The 27,812-nt window shown below is 43.1% G+C and overlaps 1 protein-coding gene across 2 annotated transcripts in view; it reads right to left on the reverse strand.

The window, feature by feature from the left end:
- Positions 1-496: 496 nt before the first annotated feature.
- Positions 497-27,812, reverse strand: part of LOC106573927 (microtubule-associated protein 1S) — a 57,537-nt gene continuing 30,221 nt past the window's right edge. The window contains exons 2-7 of one of the 2 annotated variants that reach the window (XM_014149389.3): positions 23,604-23,705; positions 9,884-9,966; positions 8,218-8,358; positions 4,806-8,100; positions 4,440-4,663; positions 497-4,092 (exon numbers count right to left, since the gene is read on the reverse strand). In XM_014149389.3, coding sequence (XP_014004864.2) covers positions 3,937-4,092; positions 4,440-4,663; positions 4,806-8,100; positions 8,218-8,358; positions 9,884-9,966; positions 23,604-23,705 — 4,001 coding nt within the window. In that variant the 3' untranslated portion in view covers positions 497-3,936. Of the gene's footprint in view, positions 4,093-4,439; positions 4,664-4,805; positions 8,101-8,217; positions 8,359-9,883; positions 9,967-10,608; positions 10,908-23,603; positions 23,706-27,812 lie in introns of those variants that run through there. The other variant, XM_045697305.2, reaches the window with a different exon arrangement.

The raw sequence follows: 27,812 nt of genomic DNA on the forward strand, positions 1-27,812 counted from the left end.
CTTGCCACATTTCATCCACTGCAGTGCTAGCTAGCTGTAGCTTATGCTTTCAGTCCTAGATTCACTCTCGGATACTTTGATTGGGTGGACACCATGTCAGTTCATGCTGCCAGAGCCCTGATAGGTTGGAAGACGTCCGCCGGAAGTTGTCATAATTACTGTGTAAGTCTATGGAAGGGGGTGAGAACCATGAGCCTCCTAGGTTAGGTATTGAAATCAATTTACCCAGAGGACGACAGAAGCTAGCTATCCTCCGGCTACACCATGGTACTACCCTAGTGAGTGCTGTTGAGGCTACTGTAGACCTTCATTGTAAATGTGTTTTAATCAATAATTTGGTGACAAGATTAGATTTAGTACAGTTTTATCTAAAAAGGTGAACTTTTTACATGTTTTACAATTTTTATTAAATTCACTGAGGATGGTCCTCCCCTTCCTCCTCTGAGGAGCCCCCACTGGTTGAAAGTCAGGGAAATAACACCAATTACAAAGCGCACAGATTTATAAAAAGGGGTATATTTATTGAAAAAGCGAAAAACTAAAATTAGTGTTTCTATACTGAATTATCTATCCACTGTCATTATCCAACTAACCACCCCACCCACTTGACACTGCGGAAACCAGCAGTCTTTGGAAAATTTGACCAACATTCATAGCATTTACTGGGTGAAGTCCAGAAACTTGCAAGTGTGATGTGTGAACCACCAACAGGGTATGGACATAGACAAGCATACATACATTTATAAGTGCAGGGGAAAAGAGTTGTATATAACTACGAAAAATATAGCACCAAAAAACATAGCATTAAAGAAATTATGTACTAACTCACAAAATGTCCAAAGAGCAAGAGCGTATTAACTTAAAATGGGTTTATTTATTTTGGGGTCTGATTTACAGATTGGAACATTCGTTTTGTGCTACGGTCACTTGTATTATGACAGAGGTATCTCATTCGAATACTTTTATTATAATGGAGCAGGGATGGAAACAGAGGCACAGAAATACAGGGCCAATGTTTAGAACTATTCCAATGAGCCAAATATACCACTGAACATTGCTTTCAAAATACACACATCTACAGAGATGGAGGACTCATCTTTGTATCTGTGCCATTATAGAGTCTTTGACAATTTTCTTCTTCTTCACAATTGGCAGATCCCTCCTGATGACCTGGTTGGACATGACTTCAACAGGGTCACCAGGAAGAATCAGCCAATGAAGTTGGAAATCCCATCCAGTTGACTACATTAAAATGGTGGAATCCCTCAATGGCCTTGCCCATGCTATCCTTTTGGCCACAAGAGAACTGTAATTATCTATGAATACAGCTTTAAGAATAGCTAGCCAAGAAATGCTATGGACAGCAGAGGGCGTAAGAGCCACACAATATCCAAAAAAATGCATTCAGAGTCCAAAATCTGTGACATTAATGGCACACGTTAAATGGACATATCTTTACATGGACATGATGGGACTGATTTGTTATAGTCAAAGTTGAGTTAACGATGAGATAATTCTTAACTCCATTAGTGTGAAATATTTATCCAAATAAGTGACCAATGAAATGCAATCTATTTTCAATCATTTTTGCTCAGACTTATTATGGCTAGTACCAAAAAAAACATGCCGTTCTTTCAGAAGAACAATGTGAGATCGGTTCTGCTTGCTCTGTCCTGCCATTGGCTTATGATATCATGTGAGCAGCCGGTTGCTAACCAAAAGGATTGCAAATGATGAAGTAGCCACACCACATTATTGAGATATATATGTATATATAAAAAGATAACTCAATAATTTAGGAAAAATGAATAAATAGAATTGTTAATGAATTGATAAGAAACAGGATTTTACATCTTTCTGTATGAAATAATTGGAATTCTATGATCTGCCTAAATGTGGCTGGCTGCGCACACCCTTTTCACATGATGACGTCTTCAAATGTACAGTGTGCTCTGGATGAGCCATGGCAATAGTTTGCTTTAATACCAGATATGATATTACATTAAACTGATATTCAATTAGAACTTACAAACTAACAAAAGAAAACGTGGGATCTGCATGCAACAAAAACAATCACTTCAACTGTAGTAAAAAACAAAAAAAAAGTTGTTCTAAGAATAAGAGTTATTTAACTCAAGTAATTAGAAATGTTAAAATCCTTTCATATTCCTTCTTCTTGAATAAAATGAAAATATCCTTCGCAATAAAGAGCATTATAACACAGTGAGTGCTTGGTCCACAAGTAATGTTGTGGGCATGGTAGTGCAAGCATTGGTGGCATGCATTTGGACCCAATCTGTTTTGAGAGGCTAAAAGCGTCCACATTCACAGATAAAGCCATCTACTGTACATTCTACTGCTATTAACCGAATACACAAACGATTGCTGATATAACAGATTTTTCTTTCTTGTTAAACATCTGTTTTAGCACTTATTCACTTCTGCACAATAATAAACCACTGAGATAAATGTAATGTACTGTCTTGCAAAGTATTTCTGATGACTTCCCTATTAGCATATCTAAGTATCCCTCTTCAGTGAAGCTTACCCTCTATGGAGCATGTGACATAGAATGGTCCCATTGATATGATATATTACAATTAGAAGAAAATCTGGTCTTGGAGAGGGACTCAAATAGGGGTTTGGATACAGTTGATATCCTGGGCACCAATGCAAAATATTATTGAATACAAACAAGATTGAGGGTTAGGGTCTTCTTGACCTGACTTTTGTCATAATCAGAAATACTACACCTGCCGGCAGTAGACATAGTGTTTCACAAAAAAAAGATTTATTAGTGTGGAAATATACTGTAGGGTTTACACTTCATTCAGTGTCCTTTCTAATGAAATAACTACTAAGTAGTAAAACTGTAATTCAGTCATGAGTTTGTACATAAAATACTGCATTTTTTATTGCCTTCCATCAACCAATACGTATTAGTATTTCATTTTAGTACAAATCATTACCTAGAATTTACCTAGTTATTTCATTTAAAAAGACAATGTCAAAAGTGTATCCCCATACAGTATGTACTCTACATGAAGGGTTAAAGTGACTGATATAAATGTTACACAAAAAAACGATTTCTTGAAACTTGGACATTCTTTTGTCAATGTCGGGGTAATTCTTCTGTTCACATGCATATCATTACCTGCAAAGACATTGGCCATCTCCTCAATGTTCATAGACCGTCTATGAAACTAAAATGGGATGCAGAAACATGTTGTCCTTCAGTAAGTGCTGAGGTCTCCATGTTTTACCAGTGCACCAGGAGACATCTGTCCCATATTCACCTCCTCACACACACCCTCTGCCTTTTAACATCATATTCTATTGTAACACTCCTTCACTCACTGTGGTTCCCTTGTCTTTGGAAATTGATAACTGTGCAAATGGGTGTAGGCCTAAATATACCTATGAAATGTTATACGGATGAAATAATCGTGAAGGAAGAACTCATGAGTTCAGTCCCATTGAGGCAGAGGGTTTCGTACAGCTGTCGACTAGTCTCCTTTGAGCTGTCGCGGATTTGGATCACAACTACCTGGCTAATGGTAAGAAATGTGAGGAACTTCGATTACTATAGACTGTCTTCAAGCTCCACCTTACCTAGCATTCATAATGAACAACCTTTCTTCATGTTGGTAGACCAAAGACTCTTGGACATATTCATGTTCTGCCTTCATTTCCATGGCATAGACGTACCCAAGACAAAGATGGGTCAGAGTGTTTGCTTTTTTATATTGATAAGATTGAAAGGATGAGCAAGGCCTGTTAATCCACCAGGCTATACTTGAAGCATGCTGGGGTGGGAAATCATCAGTTGTAGATGGGGGAAATTAGTCCATCACAATTTAAGAGAAGGTGAAGGAGGTGAGATACTTTGGTGGGTAAGAGGGCAGGGATTTGTAACTTCATCTCGTTTCACCCCTCTCAGAACTCCACTTTGCAGGCAGGGAAGGTCTCCTCCTGCATGGCCACAGTGCTGTTGCTGCCCAACACGGTGATACCCAGCTCTCTCTGCCTCTCATGGGTTTCCTGGTACCACTCGTGCATCGTCAGCGAGTCAAAGGTGGGGATCAGGGTTACCTGAGAGTGGAAAGGTAGAAGGGCAAATTCAAATGAGAACATAGTAGACAGACTTAAAGGTAGACTCCGCGATATGACGTAGATGCAATAAGTAAACAGCATAGTAGGTCAATTTCCGCAACAACTATGAGCATTGAAGTGTGAGGCTCAACTTCTCCACTGTTTTGGTACCCTGGCTAACACACTAAACAGCATGAAGCGAACCTGTACACATGCGCAAATAATGCATCTCTCTCATCTCAATATCTCTGGAGCTGCTCGTGGCAACGTCATTTAGCGGAGTCTACGTTTGTTGACATTCTACAAATGTACATAGAAAAAGAGAAATGAGAAGATTGGGGGCTGACCTGTACATCGGGCCAGGCAGTCTTTCCCTCCAGTAGAGCGTCGAGAATGGGTCTCATGACTGACTCCTTCAGGGGCTCGTCGCCACTGACGATGTAGCAGGAGGAGCGCAGGCGTCGGAAGAACTCCACGTCAATGGTGGCAGAGGCACAACCAGAGGGGAGATAAGCCATGTCCAAATAAACTGGTGCACTTCCAGCTGCACTGACCTTACTGCCCAGAGAACCTGCAGGACAGATAGTTGAGTTAGACATAAGAAGACTAAATGTATTACAATAACTTGCAAGTACAAACAATTATTTTAGAAAGCAAGTAATAAAGATGTTAATATGCCATCATTCAAAGTGTAAAACCCTGTCTGTGCCTACCTGAAGAAACTGACTTTGAAGTTCCAGGTCTGGAGCCACTAGTGGTATTGCGGGATGAAGGCCTTGTGTCAAGGCTCGAGGTGGTCTTCAATGTACCAGTTGTGCTGCCAGCCTTGGTCTTGCTGTTCAGAGCTGTACTGGAGGCTGACGCTGACCTCTGTGTGACCCCGGCTGGTTTCTTGGTTTTTGTGGCGGCACTCTTTGAGGTCTTGCTTGGCGCATCAGCCTCAGGGTCAGTCATGCAGGTACCGGGCTGGGGTGGCAAGGGGGGCAGATCCTTCATTGGGGCTGGGGGAGGGTCCTGAGAGGAATATTGTGCTCCCCTGTTGGAGTAGTAAGAGCTGGGATGGTCATGTGGATGGTGGGGCAGGAAACTCCCAGAGTCCTCGTCAGAGTCCATGTCTGCAGTGATGGAAGGGCAGTCTTCAGTCCCTGGGGGTATGTCTGAATCTGTGGCTGTGTTGAGGGATTCACTAGCAGACATGGGAGGGGTCTCCTGGCCTTGAGGTGAATGTCGATCACTATTAATTCCGCTTTGTGGCTTAGCTAGCTCCTGGGAGTGGTTGCTGTCTTCAGAGAGTTCTCGCGGGCTACCCGTGGCTAGCCCTAGAGACAGATGCTGCTGTTGGTTCTCTGGGGACTTTGAGTGCTTGAATTCACAGGGTGAGACCAGGCAGAGGTCGACATCATGGGGAACGTCAGGGAGAAGACCATGTAGTCCAGGAAGGCGTTCCTCTGAGCCATCCCCTGGTGGACGCATGTTATGAGATGTACTCAAGGGTAAGGACATCCCCATTTTGGGGTCAGAATCGGCAAAATGCCCATTTGAGTAGGACCTGTCCATATGGTCTCCCTTGGGTGACTCATCAATAGATGGGAGCACCTGTTCAAAAGACACGGAAAGAGACTCGTCAACTTCTGTCGAGTGTGGGGAACCGATTTCAGCAGGCATGGAGGTAATATTGGGTGAGACAGAGTCAGGCAGCATGAAGGGACTTAGTGTCAAAAGACTTGATTGTTTGTCCTGGGATGAAGTGGAGTTTTCTAGGTTCCCCCTCAAGGAGCCTACCTCGGAGTTCCTGCAAGAACCCATGACGTTGCAGTCTTCAAACCCAAGGCTAGGCACCCTTCCCCCGAGACTACTGTCCTCACCAGAGCCCTGAGCATCCTCTTCAGGTGATTGGTGGAAAGGGGTATGCCCAGCGCTATTAGGGGCTGAGTCGGCAGGGGAGACCAACTCTAAAGTCTTCTCATCTGAGCTAGTGCATGCATCTTCTTGCCCATTTCTCAGGGCCCCATCAAGTAGCCTGTATTCAGTTGGTGTGAGATCAAAGTTCACGCTGTGATCACTTTTAGGAGTTTTGGCAAGAGGCGAAGTGGTTCCCAGGGTTTTCTCTGGATTTGGCAGAGTCACCATGCAGCTGAACTTTTGTGGACTTTCCAAAATTTCCCCCCTCTCTGCATTTGCTCTTGATCCATTCTCTGTCGCTATAGTGTTTACTACAACAGCAGTCCTTTTCTCTGACTTTGCATTTTCTGCTCTGAGGTTCTCGAATTCCGCTGTCATGTCTTCAGGCGTTGACATTTTGGAACGATCAGCATCCCCCACCGAGGCAGAAGCTTTTTGATTCTCCGGCTCCTTTTTATCCGTCTTTAGCTTTGCCACCTTGTTCAATGAGTCTTTCTTAGGGATTGCATCCTTCTTCAATGTTCCATTCTTGACTAAGGACTTTTTTGCCTCTGCGTTTCCTAATGAAGGTCCAGTTGTCGCTTTTTTGACATCCTTGTTGAGAGGTTTTGTTGGTTTCCTCTCCTCTGGCTTTACCTCCTTCTTGAGATCTTTCTTTTGATCATGTTTGATGTCTTTCTTTTGTCTTGGACCAAGAGTTTCTTTCTTAACTGGTTCTTTCTTTTTCTCAAAATTCTCTTCCTTTTTAACAACACCTGCGGAGGCTTTCTCATCCTTTCTTACTTCTTTTTTCTCATCCTTTAAAGGTTCTTTCTTTGGCAAAAGCTTTTCAGCCTTTGGAGGCCTTTGTTTAGCATCCCCATCCTTCAATTTGGACTTATCTTCCCCTTCCTTCCATTCTTTATTAGCAATGTCACTTGGAGCCTTGGGTTTGGACTTCATGTCTTGCTTTTTAACATCCCCACGTCCAACTTTGTCTTTCAGCAAGGCACTGCTAGGTCTTGAATCCTTGGACAGGGACTTAAGACTCTCCCGACTCTCTGCACGTTTTGGTTGTTTATCTGATTTGGATGCTTCAAGGTCCCTGAGGCTCACGGCTGGATGTTTCAGGAATTCTAGATGCTTTACTTTCTCAAGTCCTTCAAGAATCTTGGCCTGCGGAGTACACCCAGGGAAGAGAACTCGAATGATCTTCTCTTGAGGACTGGCAGGATGCCACACCAGTAGAGCAGAGATGGAGACAAGGCAAGACAGGGGCATCTCTGAGCCTTTTATGTTAGATCCATTGCCGGGCCAGGTCTTCATGAAAGCCTCAAGATCTTTACTGCCTTTGACTGGGTTAAGAATGTACATCTCTAGTCTACCGACTCCCATCTTTTGGAAAAGAATAAGAGGATCAATGCTGGGTCCATTTGAGCGACTAAGAGGTTCTGGATTGATTGTTAGCCTTTCAAGGTGTTGCAAAGTGAGTGCCACTTGGTCGCAGCTCCGCAGTTCTTTGGGATCACTCCGGAATAACTTCAATCTCTCTGGAGCATTAAGGAAAACGACCCCAATCTCAGGGGAAATTAGATTTTTCATCCAGTCCTCATTGATCTGAGAGTCAGTAGAATGTTCCTCCTCCAGTTCTACTGCTTTCCTTTGGAGAAGACTGTTCACCCCTGGCAGATTGTCCGTACCAATGTGGGTGAGGAGCAGGGAGTCAACTCTGTCCAAATGTCTAACCAGTTTCCAGAAACAGGAGCGAGGATCTGACCCACCATTGACCAGAACGTTGAAACCGTTAACAGCAAAGAAGGCAGAGTCTCCTCTCCCACCTGGAAATAGGTAGCAGCAGGGGCGGGAGAGTTTGAGGAAGCCCACAGTACTGGGGGGCTCTAGCAGATCAAAAGGAGACTGTGGCTCCAGGGACTCTGAGAGGTATTCTGTGAACTCTTGCAGACCTTCCATTTCAGGTAGCACTGATGGTGGGTTTGTTTTGATGTTGATGAAGTCTTGTAGGTTGTGTTTCTCCAACACAGAGTTCTTCCACACCCCAGAGTTGGGACAACTCAGCGTGAGGTTAGCTTTTTGTGTGGGGTCTGCAGAGCTCAACAACTCTCCAATCTGTTCAAAGAGATAGAATGGTTTGATGTAAATCCCTTCACCAGTTTATGAATAATGATTTTGAATTTAGATTTACTGTAATATTCATTCAAAGTTGCAGATCAAATATGAATTCACCTCCTCATCAGCAAATATCTGAATGAAGTCACTCAGAGAGAAACATCCTGTTTGTAAGACCAGATCTCCTGCCTCTTCAACACATTGTCCAGCAAGAACCAACAACTTGTGGCGAGACACATCAGATATAAGCCGGCGCACCTAGTGAAATGGAAAGAAAAAGTCATGAAAATTAAGCTCCATTTAGTAGCCTTTACTACTCCAAATAGGGCAATAGTATAGACTGTGTTCGTGTTACAGGGCACACAGAGAAACAAGGCCTCTCATTCAAGTTTTTTTGTGTCAACATCAGCCTGTTTACAGTCTATAACATGATAAAAAGGCAAAATGGCATTATGTTATGGCCAGATAAGACCATTTTGATCCAAATTAAATGCATACCAAAGGCCACAAACAACCCAGATTTAAAGGTATACAATGTAATCAAGTGATCAAAACAAAAGGATACACTCCTAGATGTTTCCACTTCACAATAACAGCACTTACAGTTGATCGGGGTAGCTCTACCACCGCAGAAATTTTACAAACTGACTTGTTGGAAAGGTGGCATACTATGACGGTGCCACGTTGAAAGTTACTGAGCTCTTTAGTAAGGCCATTCTACTGCCAATGTTTGTCTATGGAGATTGCATGGTTGTGTGCTCGATTTTATTCACCTGTCAGCAACGGGTGTAGCTGAAATAACCGAATCCACTAATTTGAAGGGGTGTCCACATACTTTTTATATATAGCTTAAATATTAACATTTTCATGATAAAAAGGCAATCCATCAATAAAAAAACTCTATGGCAATATTCTACTGTTAATGGTATAAAAATAATCTCAAACTCACACTGATGAAAAGCAGCACTTCAATGTGGAAAAATCCTCATCCCCCATCCTTTCCCCGAGAAAATATTTCAAGAATTACTGTTCACATGTCCAGTACTAAGCGTACTGCAAACTTTGTTCAGGCATAACATTGAAAAAAAAATACCTGAAATTACCAGCAGATACGCTTGCAGAGAACACATAAAGCAAGAGATCGACTTTATATTTCGCCATTTAATGCATTCTAAAATATCGCAAGTGCATTAAGCATCAGGCACAGGCTAAAGTAGATTATGTAGGTTCGAATGAGGAGGGTTTTGTGAATCATTACAGCAGCAACACAATTTGATTTCCAGTATGAAATGAGAGCCAGATGGCAGGGAAAAGAAGCGTGTTATGCGATGGCAGTGCGTAGTGCAGATGTCATATGAGAAATTGGATCGTTTCCATCTCAGAACAAAGCAATAGCTATGCAAAGCAGAGCAAACCTTAGCAAAATGTCTACAAATAGCAATTTTACTGAGTCATCACTTGCCATTGACTACAATGAAAATGTCAACCAATTTTCTTATTAACAAAACAAAATATAAATACACGTTTTTTTTTGGGGGGGGGGGGGATCAACTACACAGAAGGAGTGTAAATAAGGCCATGTGTAAAAATGGTTGAAATTCCCCTTTAATACTATGTAATACTGACTTTCATAAAGATGTGATTTTATCATTCGGAACATAGTTTATTTCCCAGTATTTTAAAATGAATATAGACTACCCACAACATACCTTGAAACTAAATAAAGACTTCAACAACAAGGTCTGATGCTAACAGTGAGAGATTTAGCCTAAATAGGTCTCACCTCTGAGCAGACCAACTCATGGGATGGGTTCACCATCACCTGGGTATCCAGAACATCTCCACCGTGCTGCAGTGTCCTCTGACCTAGAAGAAAGGAGAGAAATGGTGGTCAGAAACCTGAGAGTAAGGAGAAGCGAAAAGGCGTCCTCCAGGAGATGAGGGGTTAAAAAAGGAACATAGCCTGTTCCTTTAGACCGGCAAACAATGGGTACTAGGCAATTAGTCTGTTTCATTTACAGACTACACTAAGAGAGACAGATGGTCTGAATGAAACTGCCCACGCAGGCTAATGGCAGTAGGCTATATGTGGAGAGTTTGGGAATAACAAACCATGCATCCACTAAAATGGTTCAACAGGTTGTGCAAATCAGAAGTCAAAATCTAATCCGAAAGATCTTACAGTAAATCGTTTAGCAGATGTAGAGGCATTCAGCGTACAGTTAAGTCTTGAGCATAGCCAGAGAAAGAGCTCTGCCAGCATCAGAAACAACCAGTCTATAGACACGTCCCTGGGTGGAATGCCTCTAAAGAGAAGGCAACAACGCCGATTACATTAAGGCACAGAGTTTTGCATAGCCTAAAGATAAACCCTGGGCCAGCAGTGTGACTGTAGCTTTTAGTGCAGGTCTGAAGAGAGAACAGGACAAACACCAGGCAAGGAACTGAAACAAGTCTGAGGCAAAAACAAAATACCCCAAATGACGGTCTCAACAAAACATGACTTACCAGTAGTTCGAATGGTATTGATTCAACGGTCTTGAATAAGACAAAAACAAACAAACTGGTTACCAAAAAAAGCCAACATCTACACAATAATGGTATACAACTCAAAAGAAACAAAAAGGCAAAGCTTTTGAAATATCGTATGTTTTTGTTTTAGGCTATATTTGTTAATAATTCTAGTTATTCCCATGCTCCAAAAGCTGCAATGACATACTGAGGCTATTCAGGCTGAATAAACAACCTGTGATCCACACTCCTCCGACTGCATCACATGCCAGAATAAAGAGACATTCACTCATGCGCTGCACCAAACATCTCCATTTAGCCAACAATTTGCCACAACGACTCACAAGACGAAATGGGAGGGGTGGTGAAACTGTTTCACGACTGGGGCTACATGCTCTAAAAGGTAAAATAATCATGGAAGTCCCGGCAGAAAGCAAGGACAATGTTTTTTATGGGTTATATTGATAGCCTAACACACTATAAGGCTGTGGGAGAGGAAGAAAAGGACTTCCAGCAAGATAAAGAGGAATAACTTAAAAGTAACAGCACAAGCAAATTTATGACTAGCCAAGCCTATAGTTGAAGATAAGAGAAGCCGACAAAAGACCAAAGTCTCTGGAGTGTATCCAGTATCACTATTGAAGCAGCAAAAGTTGTCACTTAACGCACCATGTCTTACTATATGAACAACAGCTCAAATGCACATTAACCAAAAGCTCAGTAGACCCAAAACCGAGTGGACAGTTACCCAAAGGCCCAGTCCAAGTCAGGTTGTTGGTGTAGATGGTCCAGCCAGTCAAGAAGGGAGATTGAGAATGTGATTGTTGCTTGCTGTAGTCATATGTGCTAGCAGGTATTGAGCCTTTAATTGGATTACCACCCCATTAGGAAAGTAACTAAGGCGTTGCCACCCCCATTAGGGAAGTAGCTTTTGCGTTACCACCCCCATTAGGGAAAACATCGTTGGATGTGGCAGGGCTTGAAAACTATTACGGACTACAAAGGGAAACCTAGACGCGAGCTGCCCAGTGATGCGAGCTTACCAGACAAGCTTTTATGCTCGATTCGAGGCAAGCAACATAGAAGCATGCAGGAGAGCACCAGCTGTTCTGGATGACTGTGATAACGCTCTTGGTAGCCCATGTGAGCAAGACCTTTAAACAGGTCAACATTCAAAGCCACTGGGCCAGACGGATTACCATGACGTGTATTGCGAGCATGCGCTGACGAAATGTGTCTTCACTGACATTTTCAATCTCTCCCTGACCGAGTCTAATACCAACATGTTTCAAGCAGACCACCCTAGTCCCTGTGCCCAAGGAAGCGAAGGTAACCTGCCTAAATGATTACCGCCCCATAGCACTCACGTCCATAGCCATGAAGTGCTTTGAAAGGCTGGTAACACCATTATCCCAGAAACCCTTTCCCACCTGGACAAAGGGAACACCTATGTGAGAATGCTATTCATTGACTACAACCCAGCCTTCAACACCATAATGCCCTCAAAGCTCATCACACGACTCCAACACCATCAATAAGTTTGCAGACGACACAACAATGGTAGGCCTGACCACCGACAACGATGAGAAAGCCTATAGGGAGGTCAGAGAACTGGCAGTGTGGTGCAAGGACCACAACCTCTCCCTCAACGTGATCAAGACAAAGGAGGTGATCGTGGACAACAGGAAAAGGCGAACAGGCACCTATTAACGTCGGCGGGGCTGTAGTGGAGAATGTTGAGAGCTTCAAATTCATTGGTGTCCACATCACCAACAAACTAGAATTGTCCAAACACACCAAGACAGTCGTGAAGAAGGCACGAGAAAACCTTTTCCCCCTCAGGAGACTGCAAAGATTTGTCATGGGTCCACAGATGCACAAAAAGTTCTACAGCTGCACCATCGAGAACATTCTGACAGGTTGCATCACCGCCTGGTACGGCAACTGCTCGGCAAGCGTCCCACCTAGCCCATAGAGGTTAACAGCTTTTACCCCCCAAACCATAAGACTGCTGAACAATTAATGAAATGGCCACCGGACTACTTACATTTGACCCCCCCCCCCCCCATGTCATTAGCGTACCAACCTCCCACCCCTCCTCTCATTACCACAGTTCACTCTATTTCCTGTGCTGCAAGAAGAGGAACCATTTTTTTTTTTTTTTTTTTAACAGTCGCCAGCATGTGTAAAAGAGACATGATCAAAGAGAGGGCCCCAGCTCCAACCTTGACCCTTGCGTAGAGACGAAACCCAAAACATGAGGAAGCACTTTCTTCCTTCCTGTCGAGCTAGTTGTGCTAGCATGGTGCCATTGTAACAGCTGCAGGGCCTAGGCTTTTCCCCAGAGAACAGAATAGCACAAGGAAGCAAAGAATTATCTTAATTCTATTTTGAACAATTCATCAGGGCCCATGACCAGATAGTGTATATAATGGTCCGTTAGTGTGAATCTAACTCAGAACAGATATTAGCTGCAACCATAAATAACTTGAATTATTTACCACAAGGGTCAAGACTACCTGGCTACCAAGGCTCTCAAGACCACCTCCGCCTTTTCCACATGCTTTGTGTCTGGTTGAGCCCTGTCCTATCAGAGATCTGTGCCAGCTGCAGGGGGAAACTTGAGGGGCACCTAGGGCAACATCCGACTCCCCACCACGTTGGACGGAGGCAAATTAAAACCACCACAGCATGACTTTTAAGCAAAGGATTAGCCTACAACAAAATTCACGCTTTCTTCCCCTCATCTCCCTGCCTTCTTGATATGGGCAATTCCACGATAATGGAGTGATGCACAAGGAAAATGTGAAAATTATGCACAAGGATGACTTAATTTTCTACAGATTGTTTTACAAAAACACATTTCCTTGAAGAACAGTGCAGATGCAAAGTTTGGTAACAGAATGACAGCTTGTGCTGTTGGTGCCATCATTCTGTTACCAAACTTTGCATCTGCATTGCTCTTCAAGTAAATGTGTTTTTATAAAACCTTGTGGAAATTGTTAAAAGTAGTTCTTGCGCATGGAGCTGTACGGTTTATTTAACTTTGGTTTTTGTTTGACATACATTTTGAAGTGAAAAATCTGAATCTCACTGTGGAATTGCCCATCTCTCATCTTTGATGGCTCTCTGGGCTTTGGCACCATTTTCCCCTTGGAGCAGATCCTTTCTTCCACTGTCAGGTACTTATTGTCCATATACACACTGCAGTGTATAATTCTACGCTGCTGGAAAACAAGGCTGAAAGTGGCCTGCAATATTCACAGCAATTCAGCTGAAAGGAAACAGCTGCACGGCTCCATTTTCTGCCTTTACTCTTCAACTCTGGATGAGTCACAATATGTAGCAATTGTGTAAAATAATTTAATTAGGGTTTTGGTAGAGGAATATGCTTAAGATGCTGCCATATTTCAGATGTGATGAGTCTCCTCTGTAACCATTACTTTTGAGGTGAATCGTAATTCTTTAAAGGTTTGTCATTTGCAGGTGTATCCAAACATTCTTCTACCCCCTCCCCAGCCACCGAATCCAACCCTGTAAAAGCACTGTTTCAATATTTCACAGCAATGCAAACTTACACACAGGGACACTGACACACACCCCCCACCATCCCATGTGTCTGCAGTGCACTCTGCCAGGTTAGAGGCAGGTTTTTTTTTATCTAAGCTGTAAATCACAGGAGGAGCTACATGACATGTTGCTGGGAGTGGACCAGCTGCTCGAGTAACCAGGGCAGCCAGTAAACCGCCCCAGTCCCCCCACTATAAAAGGAAACAGTCAGCCTCACAGGGGCCAAAGTCCCCTTACTCAAAACAGATACCATCTGTCAGCATCAAATCAAAGTATATTTGTTACGTGCACCAAATACAACAGGTGTAAACCTTACAGTGAAATGCTTATTTACAGGCTCTAACCAACAGTGCAAAAAAGGTATTCAGTGAACAATAAGTAAGTAAAGAAATAAAAACAACCGTTAAAAAGACAGTGAAAAATAACAGTAGCGAGGCTATATACAGTAGCGAGGCTATAACAGTAGCGAGGCTATATACAGGCAGGGCTGATTGAGGTAGCATGTACATGTAGATGTAGATATGGTTAAAGTGACTATGCATATATGATTAACAGAGTAACAGTAGTGTAAAAAGAGGGGTTGGCAGGTGGTGGGACACAATGCAGAGCCCGGTTAGCCAATGTGCGGGGGCACTGGTTGGTCGGGCCAATTGAGGTAGTATGTACATGAATGTACAGTTAAAGTGACTATGCATATATGATAAACAGAGTAGCAGCAGCGTAAAAGAGGGGTTTGGGGGGGGCACACAATGCAAATAGTCTAGGTAGCCAATTGATTAACTGTTCAGGAATATTACGGCTTGGGGGTAAAAACTGTTGAGAAGCCTTATCGTCCTAGACTTGGCACTCCGGTACCGCTTGCCATGCGGTAGTAGAGAGAACAGTCTATGACTGGGTGGCTGGGGTCTTTGGGCCTTCCTTTGGGCCTTCCTCTGATGCAACCAGTCAGGATGCTCTCGATGTTGCAGCTGTAGAACCTTTTGAGGATCTGAGGACCCTTGCCAAATTGTTTTAGTTTCCTGAGGGGGAATAGGCTATGTCGTGTCCTCTTCACGACTGTCTTGGTGTGTTTGGACCATTCTAGTTTGTTGGTGATGTGGACACCAAGGAACTTGAAGCTCTCAACCTGCTCCACTACAGCCGCGTCGATAAGAATGGGGTCGTGCTTGGTCCTTCTTTTCCTGTAGTCCAAAATCATCTCCTAGCCTTGGTTACGTTGAGGGATAGGTTGTTATTCTGGCACCACCCAGCCAGGTCTCTGACCTCCTCCCTATATGCTGTCTCGTCATTGATCAGGCCTACCACTGTTGTGTCGTCTGCAAACTTAATGATGGTGTTGGAGTCGTGCCTGGCCATGCAGTTGTGGGTGAACAGGAAGTACAGGAGGGGACTGAGCACGCAGCCCTGAGGGGCTCCAGTGTTGAGGATCAGTGTGGCAGATGTGTCGCTACCTTCCCTCACCACCTGCGGGCAGCCCGTCAGGAAGTCCAGGATCCAGTTGCAGAGGGAGGTATTTAGTCCCAGGATCCTTAGCTTAGTAATGAGCTTTGAGGGTACTATGGTGGTGAACACTGAGCTGTAGTCATTGAATACTCACATAGGTGTTCCTTTTGTCCAGGTGGGAAAGGGCAGTGTGGAGTGCAATAGAGATTGCATCATCTGTGGATCTGTTTGGCGGTATGCAAATTGGAGTGGATCTAGGGTTTCTGGGATAATGGTATTGATGTGAACCATTACCAGCCTTTCAAAGCACTTCATGGCTACGGACGTGAGTGCTACGGGTCTGTAGTCATTTAGGCAGGTTGCCTTCGTGTTCTTGGGCAGAGGGACCATGGTGGTCTGTTTGAAACATGTTGGTATTACAGACACAGACAGGGACATGTTGAAAATGTCAGTGAAGACACCTGCCAGTTGGTCAGCACATGCAAGGAGCACACATCCTGGTAATCCGTCTGGCCCCGCAGCCTTGTGAATGTTGACCTGTTTAAAGGTCTTACTCACGTCGGCTACGGAGAGCGTGATCAAACAGTCGTCCGGAACAGCTGATGCTTTCATGCATGCCTCAGTGTTGCTTGCCTCGAAGCCAGCAGAGAAGTGATTTAGCTCGTCTGGTAGGCTCGTGTCACCGTGCAGCTCGCAGCTGTGCTTCCCTCTGTAGTCTAATAGTTTTCAAGCCCTGCCACATAAGACAAGAGCCGGTGTAGTACGATTCAATCTTAGCCCTGCATTGACGCTTTGCCTGTTTGATGGTTCATTGGAGGGCACAGCAGGATTTCTTAGAAGCTTCCGGGTTAGAGTCCCGCACCTTGAAAGCGGTTGCTCTACCCTTTAGCTCAGTGTGAATGTTGCCTGTAATCCATGGCTTCTGGTTGGGGTATGTACGTACAGTCACTGTGGGCACGGCATCCTCGATGCACTTATTGATAAAGCCAATGACTGATGTGGTGTACTCCTCAATGCCATCGGAAGAATCCCGGAACATGTTCCAGTCTGTGACATTAAAACAGTCCTGTAGTTTAGCATCTGCTTCACCTGACCACTTTTTTATAGACAGAGTCACTGGAGCTTGCTGCTTTAAATTTTTGCTTGTAAGAAGGAATTAGGAAGATAGAATTGTGGTCGGATTTACCAAATGGAGGGCGAGGGAGAGCTTTGTACACGTCTCTGTGTGTGGAGTACAGGTGATCTAGAATGTTTTTTTTCCCCCTCTGGTTGCACATTTAACATGTTGATAGAAATTAGGTAGAACTGATTTAAGTTTCCCTGCATTAAAGTCTCTGGCCACTAGAAGTGCCACCTCTGGGTGAGCGGTTTCCTGTTTGCTTATTTCCTTATACAGCTGACTCAGTGCAGTCTTAGTGCCAGCATCCGTCTGTGGTGGTAAATAAACAGCCACGAAAAGTATAGCTTAAAACTCTCTAGGCAAATAGTGTGGTCTGCATTTTATCACAAGATACTCTACTTCAGACGAGCAAAATCTAGAGACTTCCTTAGATTTCGTGCACCAGCTGTTGTTTACAAATATGCACAGACCGCCGCCCCCCCCCCCCCCCCCCCCATTTCCAGGCTTCAGCATACAGATCAAATGTCCCCCAGGGCTCAGTTCTAGGCCCTCTCCTATTCTCACTATACACCAAGTCACTTGGCTCTGTCATATCCTCACATGGTCTCTATCATTGCTACGCAGACGACACACAATTCATCTTCTCCTTTCCCCCTTCTGATAACCAGGTGGCGAATCGCATCTCTGCATGTCTGGCAGACATATCAGTGTGGATGACGGATCACCACCTCAAGCTGAACCTCGGCAAGACGGAGCTGCTCTTCCTCCCGGGGAAGGACTGCCCGTTCCATGATCTCGCCATCACGGTTGACAACTCCATTGTGTCCTCCTCCCAGAGTGCTAAGAACCTTGGCGTGACCCTGGACAACACCCTGTCGTTCTCCGCTAACATCAAGGCGGTGACCCGATCCTGTAGGTTCATGCTTTACAACATTCGCAGAGGAAGCGGCGCAGGTCCTAATCCAGGCACTTGTCATCTCCCGTATGGATTACTGCAACTCGCTATTGGCGGGGCTCCCTGCCTGTGCCATTAAACCCCTACAACTCATCCAGAAAGCCGCAGCCCGTCTGGTGTTCAACCTTCCCAAGTTCTCTCACGTCACCCCGCTCCTCCACACACTCCACTGGCTTCCAGTTGAAGCTTGCATCTGTTACAAGACCATGGTGCTTGCCTACGGAGCTGTGAGGGGAACAGCACCTCCGTACCTTCAGGCTCTGATCAGTCCCTACACCCAAAGAAGGGCACTGCGTTCATCCACCTCTGGCCTGCTGGCCTCCCTACCTCTGCGGAAGCCCAGTTCCCGCTCAGCCCAGTCAAAACTGTTCGCTGCTCTGGCACCCCAATGGTGGAACAAGCTCCCTCACGACGCCAGGACAGCGGAGTCAATCACCACCTTCCGGAGACACCTGAAACCCCACCTCTTTAAGGAATACCTGGGATAGGTTTAAGTAATCATTCTACCCCCCCCCCCCAAAAAAAGATATAGATGTACTAATGTAAAGTGGTTGTTCCACTGGATATCATAAGGTGAATGCACCAATTTGTAAGTCGCTCTGGATAAGAGCGTCTGCTAAATGACGTAAATGTAAAATGTAATGTCGTATTCTTATATTTACATCTGGCTATGAAGGACAACTCCTGCTATAAATTAGGCGGGACACTGGGCTTTGGAAAACATTACTAGTTGAAACCATTAACTGACCTCACATGCATAAACAGCCTGCTGGCCAGTGGTAATGGATGGCACCAGTACCACCCATGGCATTGCGTACACAGTCCCAGGCAGTCAAATTAAAACATTGACTCATGTCTATCATTAGTGTCCTATGGAGAGTCCAAGAGGGGGCATGTAGGACAAAGTGCCTTTTGTCTTTGTCAACGAACATCCATCCCTGTTTGCTTCCAGTCAACATAAAAGGCCTATGGCCTCCTGATGCTTTCCAGAGGGCTAAAACACACTGTTGTCATCAACAAACCCCATGGACAGTTTTGTTTGCTTCAATCATAAGGAGTGAAAAGCAGAAAGGATGCTGTCAAAATGCAGCGTCAAAGTCCTTTTAGTGCTGCTGAGAATGGTAACTGAACGAAAGGCAGCGCAAACAAGATTGAAGATGGGGAGAATGCCACGTGTGTGTACACACACACACACACACACACACACACACACACACACACACACACACACACACACACACACACACACACCACCTCTCCAGAAGTGATGAAGAGTAAAATGGGCCCAAGGGGTAGAGTATTTGTTTGGTTGTGTTCTGCTTTGCATTAACAGATGAATACACAAGCAGTATTTCAGTCAGCTGAGTTAAGTTTCTCAGTGTTACGAGAACAACAGCCTGTGGCGAAAACGTTGATGAATGGTAATGCAGTGTCCACAACATAATAAGAGGGCACACACTTTCTGCTGTAACCTCCAACCAAGGCTGGCGACTAAGGAGAAGGCAATCGAGTCTTTTTCTCAACATCAATTGTATAATTTTCCCAGATTGTATTGTAGATTACCTGGATGATAGATAAATATACATGCAACATGTAAAGTGTTGGTCCCATGTTTCATGAACTGGAATAAAATAACACAGAAATCTTCCATATGCACAGAAAACTTATTTCTCAAAACTGTTGTGCACAAATGTGTTTACATTCCTGTTAGTAAGCATTTCTCCTTTGTCAATATAATCTATCCATCTGGCAGGTGTGGCATATCAAGAAGCTAATTTAACAGGTGCACCTTGTGCTGGGGACAATAAAAGGCCACTAAAATGTGCCTTTTTGTCACACAACACAATGCCACAGATGTCTCAAGTTGAGGGAGGGAGCATGCAATTGGTATGCTGACTGCATTAATGTCTACCAGAGATGTTGCTGGAGAATTAAAAATGTTAATTTCTCTACCATAAGCCTCTTCCAATGTTATTTAAGAGAATTTGGCAGTACGTCCAACTGGCCTCACAACCGCAGACCATGTGTGACAACGCCAGCCCAAGGCCTACAGAGTCGGCTTATTCAACTGCGGGATTGTCTGAGACCAGTCACCCGGACAGCTGATGAAACTGCGCAAAACCAAATAATGTCTGCACAAACTGTCAGAAAACATCTCAGGGAAGCTCGTCATCCTCGCCAGGGTCTTGATTTGACTGCAGTTCTGCGTCGTAACGGACTTCAGTGGGCAGAGTCTCACCTTCAATGGCCACTGGCATGCTGGAGAAGTGTGCTCTTCATGGATGAATCCCAGTTGCAACTGTACCGGGCAGATGGCAGACAGCGTGTATGGCATTGTGTGGGCGAGCGGTTTGCTGATGTCAATGTTGAACAGAGTGCCCCATGGTGGCGATGGGGTTATGGTATGGGCAGGCATAAGCTATGGACAACAAACACAATTGCATTTTATCGATGGCAATTTGAATGCACAGAGATACCGTAACAAGATCCGTGCCATTCATCTGCCGTCATCACCTCATGTTTCAGAATGATAATCCACGGCCCCATGTCGCAAGGATCTGTACAATTCCTGGAGGCTGAAAATGTCCCAGTTCATCCATGGACTGCACTCACCAGGCGTCACCCATAGAGCAAGTTTGGTATGCTCCAGATCAACGTGTACGACAGCGTGTTCCAGTTCCCCCAATATCCAGCAACTTCGCACAGCCATTGAAGAGGATTGGTGCAACGTTCCACAGGCCACAATCAACAGCCTGACCAACTTGCAGTAAATAGTGTTCACACCAGATACTGACTGTTTTCTGATCCACGCCCCTACCTTTTTGTTAAGGGTATCTGTATTCCTAGTCATGTTAAATCCATAGATTAGGTCCTAATTTATTTATTTTAATTGACTGACTTCCTTATATGAACTATAACTCACTAAAATCTTTGACATTATTGCATGTTGCGTTTATATTTTTGTTCAGTGTAGATATCAGATGAATGTGCTAAGTTCAATGAGTCTTTACAGCAATCAGATTGAGTTATCATGGGATAGACAATCTCTGGTGGGGAAGGAAGCAAGCTCCATCTCCACTGGAGTGTGAAGACGCTGAGCGAATGTAATATCACTGGTGTTTGCCAGGCCGAGCAAGACAGACTTTCTAATCCGCCGACGGTCAGTCCATCTAAGTGCTGCTCTGCTAGATATAGCCTCTCCACACGCAAACCTCTAGTCCCAGGGCACCGCCGTGTTGCTAACCACTGTGGCCCAGCATGCCAACAGCAGGGAGGAAGCCCAGGGACAGACACACACCTAACAGTGAATAACATGACAACGGGAACTGGAAGCTATAGACTACTGTAAGGTGGTTCCAATGGCTCAGTTGGTTGGAGCATGGTATGTGTGTGTGTGGGTTTGATTCCCACACGAGTTCTCTAAGTGGCTTTGGATGAATGACCATATAATTATAATCAATGAATTGCAAAGCATAGAATTTTTGGGAATGGATATTCTGATTTAAAGCAACTTTCTCCTACCATTTAGAATGTTTGACTAATTTATGCTTATGATGTCTTCTCTGAGAATTGTGATCGTCATGGGATGTAACAGTGTGTTACACAGAAAATGTGTAATGTTTTTTTTTTCTTCATCTTGTGTTCTCAATTTCACAGCTGTCAAGTTTGAAAAGTGGGTCATGAACAGCATTCACACAGATATTCAATGGGACTTATTTAAACGACTGATGGAAGAAACCGTCAAAAAGGAGTCGGAGAACATAACTAAAAGAACAGCAGGCGTTCACGTGTGAGTCATAAGTTTGAAAGAAACAGAATGGCATGGGGTGGTGGTTTAGGGGTGATGAGGATTTCAGCTGTTCACTCAGCTGCCTAACACACCCAATTCCATCTTGGAAATGTACCCCATAAAGAAGAGTTCCTGGTACCAGTCTGTTCAGCCAAGGCAGACTGACTTGAGACTACGGATCCAAGCAATAGTGCAAGAGCAGTTGACAATAAAACGAACAGTGTATGAAGCATCTAATCTTCAATAGGCTTGAATTTTTATTTAACAAGGCAAGTCAGTTAAGAACAAATTCTTATTTACAATGACTGCCAACCAAAAGGCAAACGACCTCCTGCAGGGACAGGGGCTGGGATAAAATTAAAAAAAAAACATCACGACAAGCGACAAAACTACATAAAGAGAGACAAATTACCATTAACATCATGCCTTCAACCACTTTTACATGCCTTGTTAACATACAGTGCATTCAGAAAGTATTCACACACTGACTTTTTCCACATTTTGTTGTGTTACAAAGTGAGATTACATTGATTTAAGTGTCATTTCTGTCATCGATCTACACAAAATACTCTGTCAAAGTGTAAAAACATTTGTAAAAAAAGTAAATTAAATAAATATTGATTAGATAAGTAGTCTACACATGTAACACCTGGATTCTGCAACATTTGCCCATTATTATTTTCAAAATTCTTCAAGCTCTGGTTGTTGATCATTGCTAGACAAATTTCAGGTCTTGCCATAGATTTTCAGGTAGACTGAAGTCGAAACTAAGTCAGCCACTCAGGAACATTCACTGTCTTCTTGGTAAGGAGTATAGATTTGGCCTTGTGTTTTAAATTGTCCTGCTGAAATGTGAATTCACCTCCCAGTGTCTGGTGGAAAGCAGACAACCAGGTTTTCCCTCTAGGATTTTTACTGTGCTTAGCTCCATTCCGGGTTTTTTTTATACTGAAAAACAGTCCTTAACAATTACAAGCATACCCATAACATGATGCAGCCACCCCTACGTTGTATGGGATTTGTCCCAAACATAACTTTTATTTAACTAGGCAAGTCAGTTAAGAACAAATTGTTATTTACAATGACGGCCTACGGGGGAATAGTGGGTTAAATGCCTTGTTCAGGGGGAAAAGGACAGATTTTTACCTTGTCAGCTCGGGGATTCGATCTAGCAACCTTTCGGTTTCTAGCTCAAGTGGTTATGTTTATAACACTTTCTATTATTAAGGACAAAATGTTAAGTGCTTTGCCACATTTGCAGTATTACTTTAGTGCCTTGGTGCAAACAGGATGAATGTTTTGGAATATTTTTATTCTGTACATGCTTCTTTGTTCCTACGTTGCCTCCTATGAAAGCCATTATCTAACTCTTTTAAAGTCACCATTGGCTTCATGGTATAATCCCTGAGCGGTTTCTTTCCTCTCCGGCAATAATTAGGAAGGACACCTGTATGTTTGTAGTGACTGGGTGTATTGATACACCATCTAAATTGTAATTAATAACTTCACCAAGCTCAAAGGGATATTCAATGTCTGTTTTTTATTGTTTTATAAACATATTTTTATATATTTTTTTCCACATCTACCAAGATGGGCCCTTCTTTGCGAACCATTGGAAAACATCCCTGGTCTTTGTGGTTGAATCTGTGTTTGAAATTCACTGCTCGACTTCGGGACCTTACAGATAATTGTATTTGTGGGGTACAGAGATGAGGTAGTCATTAAAAAAAAAATCATACTAAACACTATCATTGCACACAGAGTGAGTCCATGCAAATTGTTCTAAAAACATAATTACACTTTGACATTATGGGGTATTGTGTGTAGGCCGGTGACAAAACATCTCAATTTAACAATTTTAAATTCAGGCTGTAACAACAAAATGTGAATCAGTCAAGGGGTGTGAATACTTTCTGAAGGCTCTGTACATGGGCCAAAGCAATGTGGTCTTAACCTGCAGAGACTACAGGCACTTTTAATACATCAAACAGAAAATTGGTCAAATATGGCCACACAAAGAGAGGTTAAATAAAAGGTTAAAAAAATATGACAGATGAATGTACATGTTTTCTTTCAGAAGTCAGTGGTGGGGAAAGTCCCCAAATTCTCCTTACCTTTTATTTCCTCTGAGAAGAAGGCAGAGTGTCTCGACACAAATAGCTTGAGCTGCTCATCCAGGTTACAGGCTGTCAGGTCCACGTCCCATGAGCGGATGCCTGTTGCCCCACACACACACACACACACACACACACACACACACACACACACACTTAGGAGCACACTCAATACTCAGGTCAACAGCATTTTCAATTATTCAAAGCAAATATTCACTTCTTAATTACTTCATATGGATCAGTGTCCCGTCAACGGGACAGTTGTTGCTCAATATGCATAATGTGATGTCGTTTTATACAAACAAAAACAACAAAAATGGATCAGTGTAGATAGCACATTCATCTGATAAGTTCAATGAGTCTTTACAGCAACCAGATGTCCGTGATTGGGTGTCCCATAGGTCAGCGCACAATTGGCCCAGCGTTGTCCGGCTTTGGCGTCAATGTAAATAAGAATTTGTACTGAGTTACATAAAAAAATTAGTTGAGTTCTTACTGATTTTTTTTTATTTGTATCTTTAATAGTGGTAAACTGACTTCAAAGAGACCACATTCAAGTCCTCCAACCCCTACTTAGTCTGAATGCTGCTCTCTGGCTCCACAACAAACCCCCTCCCAGTCATGTAGAGGTGTGAATACCCAGCCAGCCTACAAGTAGAGGATGCTAAGTGCTTTGCAGCAAAAAGACTTGGGACCAGCAGCACAATCTTGTGTAGAGGGTGTTCTAAATACTGTAATTGTAAATAGTGTGTACATTTTTTTTTTAACTTTGTGTGTGGTTTGTTCACTTATGACATTAGATCAGTGTTGGCTGCTAACTTGGCCCTTAAATATTTCACTTTGTGTTTGGAGACATTGGATCAGCATTCTTGTCGCGTCTCCTGTTAGTGCATTTTATGTATGGAAGCTAATAATGACATTCCTGGGAGTGTGTAAACTTGTATTTTTTATTAGCATAGCATTTTTGTATGTGTTCTAGAAAATCTACCAATTCGGCCACATTTGGGAAAATCGTGAAGGACACCTGGGTGACTTCACACTAAACGTCATGTAGCTTGCTCATTCTTGAAGTTATAAGTCTGAAATTTTGCACACACTGTTGCCTTATTGTGGACACCATCTAAATTACAGCTTCCTAGCTGAATGTGTGGCTTGTCTCTTGCATTTCAAAGATGGTACCAAAAAAAAGAACGTTTTTTTCTTCTTTGTATTTTCTTTAACCAGATCTAATGTGTTATATTCTCCTACATTAATTTCACATTTCCACAAACTTCAAAGTGTTTCCTTTCAAATGGTGTCAAGAATATGCATATCCTTGCTTCATTGCCTGAGCTACAGGCAGTTAGATTTGGGTATGTCAATTTAGGCAAAAAAAAATAAAAATAAAAAATAAAGAAAGAGGGGCTGATCCTTAAGAGGTTCACGAGACAGGCACTTTTACTAAGGCCACAAAGTGAGATCCCAAAGGACTTATGAGGAATGTCAAGTATGAATTTAACATATAAATATAATATCCAATCCTCATAATGAAAGGCAATGCTAGCTACATTATAACAACGCAATGAAAACAATGGATGCAACAAGAGGAGCTTAGCTGCACCCTGACTAGGGTTGCAAAGGGTAAGAAACTTACCGGTAAATTTCCAGAATTTTTCCATGGGAAGTTAAGCCCTGGAATTTGGGGAATTTTGCTGAAATTCATCAAAAAAGTTAGCTTATAATAGTGCACCTTTTTTGTGGCATATTTTGGTTAAACTATCCCCAATTCAATGGAATTGCAACCCTCTGCATGCACAGTGCATTCTTACATCACATGTACAGCTGATTCTCATGATCTTGCACACTAATGAGATGCTATTGAGCCCACACTAATACACTGTCTGAGCCAAGGACTACATGTTTTCTGGTCAATTTTGATTACAATACTGGGTGGAGTTTATATATATGACATACATTATTTTTGTTAACTAGTAAATAGTAGCCTACAGCAAAGTGTATTTAAATCATTTCTAACTTGCTAACAATCTCTGCTAGTTCGTTTTTGCTACCATGTGGGTTTTAGCTTGCTTGAGCCTGCTAACTGAGTGTTAACTCACTTGTTTCCATACATGTTTAATTTTAAAACATTTATTACAAAAGGAGTAGTTTAATCTAACTGCATAACTATTTATCTGTACATGAAATTGTATTTATTTTATTTCCCCCCCCTCACTAATTTTTTTCTAATGTTTACAGGAAAATGCTACGGGCACTATCTGATGTGTGGAGACATTTCACTGCAGCTAATGTAGAAGGAAAAGCTGTGTACATTTGCAAATACTGTGCCAAACAACTTCTGACAAAAGTCCCTCTACTTCCATTTGAGGTGAAAATGATGAATCAGACACCTTATCGATAGCAACAGCTCATGGTCCTCCTGGAATCAGAAGTTTTTTTGGCTCAATGGAGGAACGTAGTCAGAGAAATGCTGATGAGGCTGTGTATGCAACTGGTTCACCTCATGCTCACAGGCAATATGTATTGGAAGAGATTTCTGAATGTTCTTCGCCCTGCATACACCCCTCCAACCAGACATGCTTCATCTACTCATTTGCTGGATGCAGAGTTCAGGTGAAGGTCAAGCAAATCATAGAGAAAGCAGACTACTGCAATCATCTCTGATGGGTGGTCGAATGTTCGTGGGCAAGGAATAATTAACTACATAATCTCCACCCCCCTCAACCAGTATTCTACAAGAGCACAGACAAGGGACAACAGACACACTGGTCTCTACATTGCAGATGAGCTGAAGGCAGTCAATGACCTTGGACCACAGAAGGTATTTGCACTGGTGACAGACAATGCTGCGAACATGAAGGCTGCTTAGTCTAAAGTAGAGGAGTCCTACCCTCACATCACACCCATTGGCTGTGCTAATCATGCATTGAATCTGCTCCTCAAGGACATCATGGCACTGAAAACAATGAATACACTCTACAAGAGAGCCAAGGAAATGTTTAGGTATGTGAAGGGTCATCAAGTTAAAGCAGCAATCTATCTCACCAAGCAAAGTGAGAGGAATAAGAGCAGTGCGTACACGTTGGACCCCAAGTATGCTGGTAGACCATCCTGTCTGGTGTAGAGATCAACAAGGCCTATGGTGTCATCACTACCGTGTCTCACCACCTTGGCCTGGGTGAGGGCAAGGTTCTTGGCAGTCTGGCGAAGTGCACTTCCAAGCAAGGGCTTTGGGATGGAGATGCAATATGGCAGTCATGCCAAACATATCTCATCAGCCACCTGGTGGAAGGGACTTTGTGGAGCTGAGGCTCTTTCCCTTGTTTCCTCCATCATCCTCTAAATCCATCAGCCACCTCAAAGCGCAACTGGTCCTTGTTTGGGAACACACACCAAAGCACGCAACAGGCTGACCAATACAAGGGTTGAAAAATTGGTGGCCATCCGTTAGAGGTCGACCGATTAATCGGAATGGCCGATTAATTAGGGACGATTTCAAGTTTTCATAACAAATCGGTATTTTTGGCAACCGATTTGCTGATTTTTTTATATATTTTATATTTTTTATATTATTATTATTATTTAATTTTTTTACACCTTTATTTAACTAGGCAAGTCAGATTAAGAACACATTCTTATTTTCAATGACGGCCTAGGAACGGGGGTTAACTGCCTTGTTCAGGGGCAGAACAACAGATTTTTACCTTGTCACCTCGGGGATTCGTTTTTGCAACCTTCCGGTTACTAGTCCAACGCTCGACCACCTGCCTTACATTGCACTCCACGAGGAGCCTGCATGGCAGGCTGACTACCTGTTATGCAAGGGCAGCAAGAAGCCAAGGTAAGTTGCTAGCTAGCATTAAACTGATCTTATAAAAAACTATCAATCTTAACCTGTTGGGGCTAGGGGGCAGTATTTGCACGGCCGGATAAAAAAAACGTACACGATTTTAAACTGGTTACTACTCTTGCCCAGAAACGAGAATATGCATATAATTAGCAGATTTGGATAGAAAACACTCTAAAGTTTCTAAAACTGTTTGAATGGTGTCTGAGTATAACAGAACTCATATGGCAGGCCAAAACCTGAGAAGATTCCATACAGGAAGTGCCCTGTCTGACAATTTGTTGTCCTTAAGTTGCATCTCTATCGAAAATACAGCATCTCTGCTGTAACGTGACATTTTCTAAGGCTTCCATTGGCTCTCAGAA

This window comes from Salmo salar, chromosome 16, assembly GCF_965601325.2.
Source record: "Salmo salar chromosome 16, fSalSal1, whole genome shotgun sequence".
NCBI classification, from domain to species: domain Eukaryota; kingdom Metazoa; phylum Chordata; class Actinopteri; order Salmoniformes; family Salmonidae; genus Salmo; species Salmo salar.